This window comes from Hyposmocoma kahamanoa, unplaced genomic scaffold (genome assembly GCF_003589595.1).
Source record: "Hyposmocoma kahamanoa isolate Upper Pololo Valley unplaced genomic scaffold, ASM358959v1 93, whole genome shotgun sequence".
NCBI lineage: Eukaryota > Metazoa > Arthropoda > Insecta > Lepidoptera > Cosmopterigidae > Hyposmocoma > Hyposmocoma kahamanoa.
In genome coordinates, this window is record NW_020654810.1 from 4,593,946 (window position 1) to 4,606,580 (window position 12,635).

At 35.9% G+C, this 12,635-nt stretch overlaps 2 protein-coding genes across 3 annotated transcripts; one reads left to right on the plus strand and one right to left on the minus strand.

The window, feature by feature from the left end:
• Positions 1-7,037, plus strand: LOC113237350. Of its 2 annotated transcripts, none has more exons than XM_026473768.1 (6): positions 1-271; positions 1,599-1,738; positions 1,841-1,946; positions 5,085-5,152; positions 5,616-5,770; positions 6,904-7,037. In XM_026473768.1, the coding sequence occupies exons 1-6, from the start codon at positions 178-180 to the stop codon at positions 6,974-6,976; spliced, it is 636 nt and encodes a 211-aa protein (XP_026329553.1). In that variant the 5' UTR covers positions 1-177; the 3' UTR covers positions 6,977-7,037. The 2 variants fall into 2 exon arrangements, with proteins under 2 accessions (XP_026329553.1, XP_026329554.1); XM_026473769.1 differs by having other exon boundaries at positions 1-259; positions 1,635-1,738.
• On the minus strand, positions 7,017-12,125 carry LOC113237348. The gene is made up of 4 exons (XM_026473767.1): positions 12,016-12,125; positions 11,698-11,888; positions 8,472-9,102; positions 7,017-8,389 (listed from the first exon to the last, which is right to left on the minus strand). The coding sequence occupies exons 2-4, from the start codon at positions 11,790-11,792 to the stop codon at positions 7,331-7,333; spliced, it is 1,785 nt and encodes a 594-aa protein (XP_026329552.1). The 5' UTR covers positions 11,793-11,888; positions 12,016-12,125; the 3' UTR covers positions 7,017-7,330.
• Between the last annotated feature and the right edge of the window lie 510 nt (positions 12,126-12,635).

Genomic DNA, 12,635 nt, shown 5'->3' on the forward strand with positions numbered 1-12,635 from the left:
ATTACTGACTTTGGCGATGATCGCCATAATATTTATATTATTCTTATAAAACTGCCGACTCGGCACAAGTTTAGTGGCCACCATAAAGTAAATAATAATAACCAGTGAGCATTTTAACTGAACTCAAAACGTTTTGTAGTAATTTACTGTTTTAGTCAACAACATTCTTAAGACAATATGATAAATATGCGGCCAAAGTCACCGCCACGGGCGGAGGCACTGTTTCTGGCCATGAGGCCTAAGCCTGTCTACCAGCAAGGAGTTCTTTTGGGTAAGTATTTTCGGCATAATAACAGCTAGTCCTGCAGCTTGATTTTGATTGACTGCGTCTTTTTCGAGTCGAGGCGCATAATAGCGATTTATAACTAGCCGATCGGAAACTTTCGACATTTCAAATCGGAACGATAGTCGATTTACTCACAAATTAGAAAGATATAGATTCCTAAATCAGGAGCTTGATTTTGATTGCCTCTCCCGATCGGAAATTGCGTCTTTTCCTCTTGTGTATTTGCGTCTTCAAATCGGAACAATAGTTGATTTAACTCAAAAATTAGAAAAATATAGTAGGAATCAGGTTCATCTTCTCGCTCGGAAACCCATCTGGGGGTCTCCTCTCGATCTTCGTCTGACATCTGTCCGAATATTCGACAAAATTAAAAGACGAGTATCAAGAATAAAGCTTCATTCGCATCACGCGTCTTTTCATTCGGTCAAGTAATGCTTATATGGCAGTAATTGTTTCGGACGGAGATCGACAGTAGACCCCCCTGATTTCGAGATTACCCGATCGGTTCGATACCGATTGGAATCAAAATTAGCATGCTGGTATTCCTTTCAGAACGATGCCTTCAACATTGCTTTATTATATGCAATACAATTGATACGTGCATATCTCATTTTTGCTACCCAGTATGGGTCAGTCAGGGCCTTCTGCCAGAGCGGCAGCGTAATGTTAATACCCTGGTGGTGTAGGTGCGACGAAATGCTATATAAATAAATAATTAATTAATAGCGACAGTCCCTTTCATTGGGTTGTGCAGCGCTTGGACAGCGTAATTGCCAAGTGTTAATAGTAAACTCAAAATCTCAAACGCTAATTCTCATTCGATCATTGTAAAACTTAACGCAATTTACGTAATAGTTCTTACTAGCATTGTTATTTTATTATGTTTATTAAGTTTGTATTATAAATAAAATTATTATTACAAAAAATTGTATGTAACCCAACCCAACATTGGTACTATATTACTGAAACAAATACGTATAAAACGTAAGTAATTTATTTTAGTTTACACGCGACACACACGTCCGGTACTCACGCAGTTTTAGGGTGCACTGAAAATCATCGTCACAGCTTTTCTCGGCGGTGATATTAGTTGAGTGAATCTTTTACATACTCCACAGCCGCACTTTATTTGGTTACTCTATTTTTTGTTTTAGTTTAGCTTTATCTTTTTTTTATACACATAATTTTTTATACAAATAACTGTTTGGATTATTGTGTTGTGGCTATTTCTAAAATGGATGTGAAAATCAAATTTTTAGATTATAGTGATGCAAAATAGTCACGTCTCACTTTTGCTAATTTTTTTATTCAGGCAATTGGGTGGAAGAGGGAATAGAATGTCCAAAAGGAGGAACACTATACTTCCCGCCCAAAGAAGAAATAGATTACGAGAAAATGAAACCAGAAACACGGCAACCTGATTTTCGTTCGAATAAATTGAACAGTACACAGGTATTTAACGGCTTCGTGGGGTAGGGCGAGGCACTTTACAGCATATGGCTCAAAATAAACACAATACGCTGACAAATGTTAGGTATCTGTTTATGTCAACAGGGCAATATGATCGTAGTATCAAAACACGACAGCCACGAAGGCTGTGGTAACTACACAACCATCAACGATCTGGTCTACAACCACATGCCGAAACCGCTTTGTGGGCCGCCGCACTATGGGAACCTTGACTCCTTTTCATATCATAAATCTATAACTTCCGTGTTTTTGATGATATCTACCAGATTTTTTTTCTGGGTATACCTAAATAGATATTCTCTTAAATAATGTACACTTTATAAGTCAAATTTTATTTATTATAGTTATAAGAAACTAAGGAATAAAAAAGTATTAATTTCTTAGATTTAACCATGCATGTTCTTATAAATTTATAGATTAATAAGATGAAGTGCCTATTTTAAATATCAAGAATACATAAAAACATAGCTTAGTAGTCACTCAGGAGCTCTTTTGCTTCATCAAGAAGTTCCAAATATTTATTGTTGTAAGGTTTTCTCAAGCTTGTAATGTATGGATCAGAGGTATACAAAAGTGTGTGTATAACGTCTTCGTTGGTGGCTGCCCTCGAACATTTTCTTGCATGATGAAGTCTGAACTGCTTATAGTCTTTGTTTCGTGACTCTTGAGCATCTTCAGAAAGTTGTCCAAGAGGCAAGACAGAAAAATGACGTATGACACTCTCACCATGAATCAACACTTTGTGCACTGATGACGGCATGTAATACCATTTATATTTATTAACATACAGCTGTGCTGTATCGAATGCATACTGTCCAAATTTCGTGGCATCAATACCTCTACCACTTGACATGACCTGAAGTATAACATAAAACCGTTTTATTAATTCCTCATTTATTCCAGTGATTTCTGATGAACAATGGTAGTTTTGGAAAAATCTTCTGGCTGTATTACCGTCATTAGTGTTGCCACTTACTTGCTTAGGTTTATCTATATTCAATCCAAGTTCTTCTCTGAACCTTCTTTGTACGTAAGCTTTCTTTTGCTTTTTTAAATCTTTATTCTCTGTTGTTGTGGCAGACCATTTTTCAAAACCTAGATTGTAAGATAAATGTAAAATAAATTCCATAAATCTGATCCAACAATGCAAAGTTGAAAGCCCATATTGATAAGAAGCTTCATCCACAGGTTTGTTTCGCACTCTTTCTAAATTATTCATTTCTGTAGGTCTTGCACTGCAAATAGTGCACACAGCACTTGAGGAAGTTTCTGATAAAACTTGAGCCACTTTCCCATCAATCATAGTTAAAAACAACGTGTGTTTTATTTCAATACCTTCTCCATTGTGATTAATTAGGGAAGGATTCAGGGCTAAAATTTGAGCATTAATTTCGCTGACTACCAGTGTTGTTTTCTCAGCTGTTTCTTTTGAAAATTCTATCAAAATTGGTCGGCAAAATCTCACTGACGAAGGAACAGGATTAGTCCACAATACTTCATTAGTATTGGTATCAATAAGTCGCAATGGCACTAAAGATGATATAAATAAATTAGAGTCTGAAATTAGATCACTCTCTTCAGACAGGGGTTGTTTGTATTCGCTTTGTCCACTTGATCCATCACAGCCCCATTTGGAGTATAGCATTAAGTGGGTTGAACCCACTTTATAAACATCATTAATTTTTAGAAGTCTGGCTGAAGTGTGATCTAAAAGATCTTGTAGTTTTATTTGTGCTTTTATGTTAGTAATTTCAACGCTAGATTCTGGTGGATAGCACATTCGCTTAGCTTCACGAATCGACTTGTAAGAAGGAAACAATAAGCAATTTTTTGTAATTAAACAATTTCTCATATTGTCATACTGTGCCTTGTTCAGATTTAATTCTATAAAAATGCTGAGTGCTTCGTCTTTTGAATACGCTGTTATATGTGCTGGTTCATTAAGAAGACTATTGCGTATTTCACTTTTTTTTTCTGACGGCAATGTTCGTAAAACTTCAACAATTAAGGCTTCTTCTACTTCGCCACGAGACCTTAAGCCCTGTATGTACGAGTTCAATATGAAATCAAGTCCACATGAATCAAGCAATTCCTTGTTTTTACGTTTTTTTGTGCTCACTGAACTATCTTCGTACGTTTTAGAAGGTCTTCCTCTTTTTTCTTCTGATGTAGAAGGTTCAGGTTGGCATGTAGGTTCTTCTAGTTTCACCGTGAATATGCCATCCAACCAATTGCTGTTTTTACTTAAAAACAGATCTTTCTTTCGACCCGCTTTAGAAAAGCGTTGACGAAACTGGTTTATGAAGGATTTTTGAATATTTGCTATAATTTTTGCTATGTTTTCATCTGAAGATTCTGTGAAATTGCTTCGTATATAATGTGTAATAGAAACAACATAATTCGAATCACTTTCAATCAACACGAGACTTAAGTCGCGTCTGGTGCACGAGAATTCATTCATTGTGGAAAGGTACTGCGTAACAAACTTTTGCTAATAACAAAAACTAATGAAGAACTGTAATGTTTAATGAAAAAGTCACTGTTTTATACTAAATAATGACAGAAGACGAGTGCAAAATTACTTCATAAAAACTAATTTATCATAATGCGGTTATGCGGTTTTTAATGGTACTGTTTGTCAATTGGAATCAAATTCTGTGAGAAATATGTGATAAAAATACCGCAAAATATAAAATATAATCTAACAATAGTGTCATATGCGTTTTTTGACGGTACGGGCAGAAAATTCCGAAAAATAGAAACTCTTAATGTACGAAATTAAAATTAATAAAAAGTTTACTGCATATTTTACGAAATTAAAACATGTTCCGCACTGAAACCGCAAGAAATTTTTGTTTGCCATCTAAGTATATCATATTTCTTACAAAATAACATAAAAAATAGAACTTCGGCAAGCTTCGGCAACTGTCATATCTCAAAGTCAAAGATTAGAAAAAGAAAATATTACATATGATGTTTATATATTTTTGTTTAAATAATGTTGTGCTAAATTACACATTTTTTATATCTGAAAGTAAAGTACACATTCCAAGCTTTCTAAAATGGGGTAAAACTTATATGATTTCTATTGTTTTCATACTAGAAAATCATATCGAAGAAATAAAAGTTACAAAGTTGTTTTTGTATTTGTTTTATTCCTTATCTTCAAATGATTTCAACTGTGCCATACGAATGGTTAGAGATTTGAATCTTATTTATAATAATAGAGTAACTATTCAGCTACAATTTAAGGTATAACACATGCATCCCCGCATGCTTTTATAAAAAGCATTTATGAGATGGCTCTCTTAAGAGGGTTCCCATAGTGCGCCGTTCCGTTACTACAAGAGGGCTGAACACACATATTATCCGCAACCTGATTTGACCAAGTGCTATGTAATATTTTTTGCTTTGTGGTATTCTTTTTACCTACTTATTTCTTTAATAACAACGCACACACTCAACATAGCCCCGAACTAGGGTAACCCTGTGTCGCGGGTGCCATGGACACATACATAGACAACCACAAACTACATCCAAACTCACGAAAGAAATAAATGTAGGCCATACAAATATTTCTCCCGGCCCGGGAATCGAACTTGGGACCTCTGCGTGGCAGTCAGGCATGGTAACCGTTCGGCCATGGAGATAGTTAATTCTATATACAATCAACAGCAGGGTTGGATTTGGACTGTCCAATCGTAAGATTGAGTTTTAATTTAAATCTTGATAGTGAGTTTTGCCGTTTGGTCGCATATGATCAAATCTCCAGTGTTAATATGTCTACAACTCGTCGACTAGATTAATCTACCCTTTTTGCTTCCTTGTTTATACATCTTATAGACTCCATAATCCTCAGGGTAACTTGACCGAATGGGGTTTACGGTCCTACAAGCAATACGAGTGGGCTTGTACAGACGTCTCGGATTACTCGTCTAGCCTCTACGAAGACACTTATACAGCGCCGCGTCTCAATCAGTACCTTCCAAGTAAAGAGAGGAGAGCACGAGACTCGTAAGTACAAGATACATCAATGTTTTTCTGGTTATAAGTAGCGATGGACGACAATTACTAAAAAATAATAGAATTATTCGATTATAAACATAATCGAAATCATTCGATTGTTGATATCAATGATTAGTTACAACACTTCACTTTTTAATTGTCGATCAAATACCGATTGTGAATCGATGTAGTTACTTTATCTAAACTAACCTGCCTTCAGAACGAAAAAAGGCGCAACTGCTGTATAAAGTACGCATAGTTGTGCCTTATTTCTAGACTGCCTCTGTGGTCAAATGGTTACCATGCCGGACTGCCACGCAGAGGTCCCAGGTTCGATTCCCGGGCCGCCGGCCGGGAGAAATATTTGTATGACCTACATTTATTTCTCTCGTGAGTTTGGGTGTAATTTGTGGTTGTCTATGTGTGTCCATGGCACCCGCGACACATGGTTTCCCTAGTGCGGGGCTATGTTGAGATGTGTGCGTTATTATTATAATTTCGTTACAAGGGCAGAACTGCCTCTGTGGCTGAAAGGTGACTGTCACGCAAAGGTCCCAGGTTCCATTCCCAGGCCGGGAGAAATATTTGTATGGCCTACATTTATTTATCTCGTGAGTTTGTGTGTAAATTGTGGTTGTCTCAACTCACACTGTCGCGCGTGGACGCTTGGTTAAAGTTAAGCGGTTTCGCGCGGCGACCCGCGACGCTGTAATTGAAAAACGGGTCGCGACGCGACGTTCATACTCTGCACCAGTGAGAGTTGAGCCTGTGTTTGTTCATAGCACCCGCGACACAGGGTTTCCCTGGTGCGGGGCTATGTTGAGTGCATGCGTAGTAACGCATTTATAGTAATAGATTATAATGTAAAAAAATCTGGTTACTAATTTTTGATTGTTGATCGAATATCGTAATAGTAATAGGATGGATTGTTAATAAATTAGTAATAGGATCTATTGGTACTAAATAGGTAAGGATCATATAGTAATAAAGATAATATAGTAATTACTAAATTAGTGATAGAATATAGGATAGTGCAATTATCGATTTATTCGATATTTTTTTAGTAACAATCGTCCATCTCTAGTTATAATATAACTAGAATGAAACAACTATAAGTATCATTTACATTTTTTTTATTACAGGAGCTTCACAAAAAGTTTCCGATTCAAAATGACAAAACCTATAACGAGAAAAACGACAAAACCAAAAAAATGATAACATCAAGAATCATTTTCTTCACATTTTGCAGAAACACTAGTCTTTACAATATCACATTTTGTTCGAGAATAGGACAGTGACGTCCGTTTATATAAACTACATCAATAATTCTTAATGCTTTCATATCGCCGTCAACCTGGCACCATTACGAGATCAGCATAATCTTACACTAAGTTTTAGTCTCAAATGATACAACTATTATAACTACCGCTTACAGCTAACATGATACAACTTAACAAAGAATCTGGCAGTCCGTGACACATCAAAAGGGTTCAAAGAATATAAGACATAAAATACGTATAAGTCAAAAGTAAATTGATTGGAAACTTGAACACTGACTAGCAGCTGTCGTTAGCGCGAGGCGAATGAGGTAGTTTGAGGCAGTTTGATGAGACCCGATCCGCCCGGGGTCTTGAACATGTTGGTTTGTATGTACTGCTGTTGTTGTGTGAACACATTTTGAGATACTGATTGTTGAGCAAATCTCGGTTGAGGAATTTGTACATGGTTATTGTACTGCATCTGAGGATAAACCGGCGAGCTAATACGAGAGAAGTTCTGCGGGGCTTGATAGGTGCCATTACAGCTGTTCATGTTACAATTCTGGAATCTATCCATCAACATCGAAGACCTGTCCGGCTCGCCGCACACCGACTCCTCACGGGAAGACGGCTGCGACAAGACATTTCTTTGATTCATGCTGGATGCTTGAGATTCGAATCCTGAACTTTGACTCGACGAACGACTGCCATTTATATTGAATATTTGGCGCTCGCCTTCCGAACCCCAGTATCCACCTGCAACCCAGGATGTACTATGTCCTAGTTTACTTGGCGATATCAGAGGCCTTGACTTATTTAGAGGTGTTGGAGCGACGAAGTTGGGCGTGGCAGTAAACTTACGCAAAGAAAAAATTGAACCATTACTTTTAGCCTTTTTCGGGCTGCCTATACACAAGGAACTGATGCTCTCGTCTAAATCAGAGTCAGAATCGTCTTTGATCAACTTCTGATACTTGTTGAAAGAGGGTTTGATGAACACAGTATCAGATACTGAACTTGGACTTTTGCTGAGAACTGAATTAACACAGAAAGTTGAATTCAATTTAGGTTTGGTCCACAAGGAATCATTACTGCGAATTGTAAAAGAACGACCATTGATTAAACTATTATTCAGAGGGCTTATCGTCTCACGGGAGGAATCTGAGAAGTCTCGCAAGCCATATTTACTAAGTGACACATCGTCATCTGTTTCCATGGTAGACATTTCTTCATCTTCAATCAAATGCTTTGGTGGACTTGTCAAGTTCTTCATTCTTTTTGGTGGTGTTATGGGCATTCTTTTAACACGTTTTGTAGTCCTCGCATCCATACTTGTATAGATAGCGATGACAGCTCCAATAGTAGATAACTAAAACATGTCAGTCAGTTTATTGTCATAAAATAATAAATAAAATATTATAAATCAATTAAGAAAATAATATATTACCAACCTTTACTAAGCTCATTATTATTGGGTCCATGGCCATAGTTTTGTTAGCGATGGATATAATCATAAATACTGACATTAGTAAGTCAATAACAATGATATATTTGAGTTTGTTTATATTCCATATAAGTCCAATAATTTGTATTAGACATATAAAGCCTCCCATGGCTTTTTGTGTCAACATGTTAGCATGGTCTGTATATACATTTCTTAAATTAAGTTCTTTTGGCAAAACATCAAAACAGAAAAGGTTATTTACATCACTAATGTAATTCTCTAATGATGGGAATGTCATTAATGTCTTCATTTTAATTATAGAGTATACCCTTTTCAGTAGACTTGATATAATTTCTTTAGCATTTAGTATAAAGGTGGGTAAATTCTTTTGTTTCATAATGTTTTTGTAGCATTCAAGCAAAATCAGAATAAATAGTAATCCAGCTACAAATTTGGAGGTTTTGTTTATAAAGCTCTGTAGTTTTTTGCTTTGTATATCTTGCTTCCTGTTTTTCTTTTCTGGAGTCCTAGTTTCTAAAAGTTTACTTCCTAATAAAGTTTCTTTTTCTTTGTGCAGTTTTACTTGTAGGACCTTTTTACAGGGGCTACATAGCTTATAAGCCTTTTCTAACTGCATTCTGAAACAAAAAGTAGTACATGAGCCAAATTATAGTTTTAGTAGACACATTTGTTAACAACAGGAAATAAAAAGAAGGCATAATATAGGTATAGACTTATCTCATAAATAGTGATTATTCACGAGATAACAAAACTTTCTATTTATTTTAAATTTCTTATCAAGGGTGTTAATTTGGATGCGTTACTTTAAGAATAGGTAAAAGCCAGTTTGTGAATATGAAGGAAATTAGACGTGAAGTCAGCCTGCATAATTTCTACATACAATCCATTTTCTGCATTTCAGTAACTCGTATGCTTTAAGATTGAGAAAATAAGGCGACGAAATACCTAATGGGCACCTCAAAAATCACTCAAGCACATACAAATTCACTTGGCGGCAAAAATAATATGCCTCGGCAAAACTAGAATAACACAATCGATGTTAAGAAAATTGTAGTTGGTAATTGAAAAATGGTCACCAGAATGGTACACTTGGAATGACGACCTTCGCTTCGTCTGAAACCTGTCAAATCCAAGAAATGTTTGTGCTCAAACTTTGTATTAATAAACTATTTGAATAATTTCAAAAAAACTAAATGAATATCATGTTACTAAAGTTGGTTTCGGAACAGTGCGAATTTTTCTGCGGACTGTCTGCGCGGAGCACCGGAGCGGAGTGTGATGTTAGAACATCGTTTTACAATGACGCGGATTGCTTCATACTGAAGACGCTACGCGTGAACTCCACACAAGCCACCAGTGCGGCGACTGTCTTCAGTAAATATCCGCACTAAATTAAATACTCGATTCAGAGCACTGCGGATTCTACGTATGCGGATGGCCCACAGGCGTACGGACTGTCCCGTAACTACTAACCTAACCTAACCTAACATCCGTTTAAAATCCCCTAGTTTACCACCCTTAGAGGTGGAATATTTTCTTCAAATTTAAATGGGACCACTTCTGAGGTACCCTCTTTCCAATAAAAAAAGAATCATCAATATCGGTTCACATATCGCGGAGTTATCGCGTAACATACATAAAAAAAAACATACAGACGATTTGAGAACCTCCTCCTTTTTTTGAAGACGGTTAAAAATAGATAACAACTCAAATCGACATGTTGGATATCTATTTTAGTCTCATGCCTCCCAATGGCCTAAAAGATTATTTTTTGGTTGGTTTAATGAATGACATGTGGACTCCTTCATCACCACAATCTGGTTTATTGTGATCACCACTTCTTTTGGTTTGGTATTATGTTTGTTGAGCTCCATTGGTTTGGGCATGTGCCAGTAGTGAGAATCCTGTTCATTTATGTGTGGTATTTAGTAAGAAGGCGCAAAGTCTCATCCGCTGAGAGTTATCTGCTTAATGTCGGACACTATAGAATCTGCTCTCTTGACTTAAGTTGGATATGTGCTTACTTAGATGTCCCAAAGTCCATTTTCCTGACGCCAAGCAGTAATGTGGTATACCAGTTTAGAAAGGTAAGTGTGCTGGAGACATTACAGACACATGGGATGGTTAACTTTATGTCTCAGGGTGACAGGCACAGTGGTAGGTGATTTAAATCTCTGAGTGGTACTGCAACTGACAGACATGTTGCTTACCACTCAGTGCACAACTTGTTTATAAAATAAACCACTCTAATAATAATAATAATATTTTTTTTATACATTATTGAAGAAGTTTAACCGTGATGTAGATTTCCACATGCCAAGACTTCAAACAATTAATAAAAAATAATAACAATGCATAGGAGTGTTTCCATTGGTGTTAAATAAAAGTATCAATGGCAAAGTACAGGAACCTTATATTTTATATAAAAAAAGGAAATTTGACCATATTTTTAATAATTGCATATTATACTACATGTGGGGGTAATAATGCTCTTAGAATATCGAATTGTAATAATACTGTAATATAAAAGTGCATCTGTAAATCTTTTGCATATGTGGTGGCGCACTATAAGTTTCCGGAATGAATAAGAAAAAAATACTATAAATGGTCAGAAATAAATGTATTGTTTCTCAAAATATTCTACATTAACGTAAATGCATTTTTTGTCACTCCGTGACAATCTCTGAAACATATTTTTCTTACTCTTTGACAGCCCAGAGTTAAAACCATGGTGATGTAGACAACCAATTTCTAAAATGACACCACAATGTAAAAACAAGTGACAGTTAGATGAAACAAACTGTATTGTCCAGTCAAAGAGTTCCATTTTCAAATGTTGTAATTACTTTTTAAATATTGTTTATGTAAGTGGCCAGTTCCGGAAACTTATAGTGCACCCTATGTAATATGAGCAGAATTTTATGACATTAGGCAAGGGCAAATTAGTAACATTATGGAATCTTATAACACAAAAACCTTACAATAACCGTCAATTTGTTTATTTGTCTCAACATACCAACTGAGTCTCCAACCTTTACGTTGGCGAAATAGCCGAGTAAATCGACTGAGCCATATCCTCACAAAACTTGACTTGAAATTAGTCAAATATTCAGAAGGCAAACTCAAGTAAAATTTATTACATGCAAGTTATTTGTCTATATGTAAAATAAATTATCTACAGCATGATTTAATTTTGTTATTCAAAATCTTACCTATAAGTCTCAATCTCTACTTCATAATTCTTATCATTCATGGGAACGAAATTGGCAAGCTGTGTAACTTTGAGCTGTTGGTTTATGTTACACATCTTGCACAGGCCGTTCTTTGGAGGGCTACGGAACACTTTTGGCGTCTTCAAGGCTTGGTCTGCATGTGTTATTAAAGGTTTGTTGTAGTCGCCATCCTGCAATCATTGCAATGATATAAATTAAGCAATTAAGTATTTCAAAATCGATTTTAACGTCTACAGATGCACGTAAAGACCGTAACGGTCTTAAAAATAGAAGCTGTGTCATGTGAGAAAATCATACCTTTGTGAATCCATTGTATTGTTCACATTTGGGGCAAGTCCAACAATTGCGCGCAACAAACTTCACCCAGAAGTTATAGTTACAAAACCAACAATTCACGCGCCATAGCAGAATCGATCTAAAACAAGTAATTTGCAAGTATTTTATGAATTTCTACGAGGCGGGAAAGCAGCGAATTCTAACCTCTAACAGATACTCACCGTAACGTATAAAGAAGCTTCAACAGTAATATAGTGCACAAAATACCAGTTATTGTTATCAACACTGATTCCATCTTATAAATAAATTTCATTTTTGACCAATGTCTGTCCAATTTATTACAAAAACTACCACTAACCTAAAAATAAATCATCCACCGACATGATGGATGAAATGAATGAACAATAATAAAAATGCTATGCGAGATTGCAATGACATTGTCAAGCCTTCCATAGACATGACATGATTTAATGAGTGAGTTACGATAATGAAAAATATATAGCTTTTACACTAGTGTGTGCCTTGTGTGACTGAATTTTTTTCCTTGTTCCTTGGTATTTCGCGATTAACGTTTCAGCCATTTTAAAGAATTTTAAATAAAAAAACAAGAATGTTTTCAAACAATGAAACGTACCAGTAAA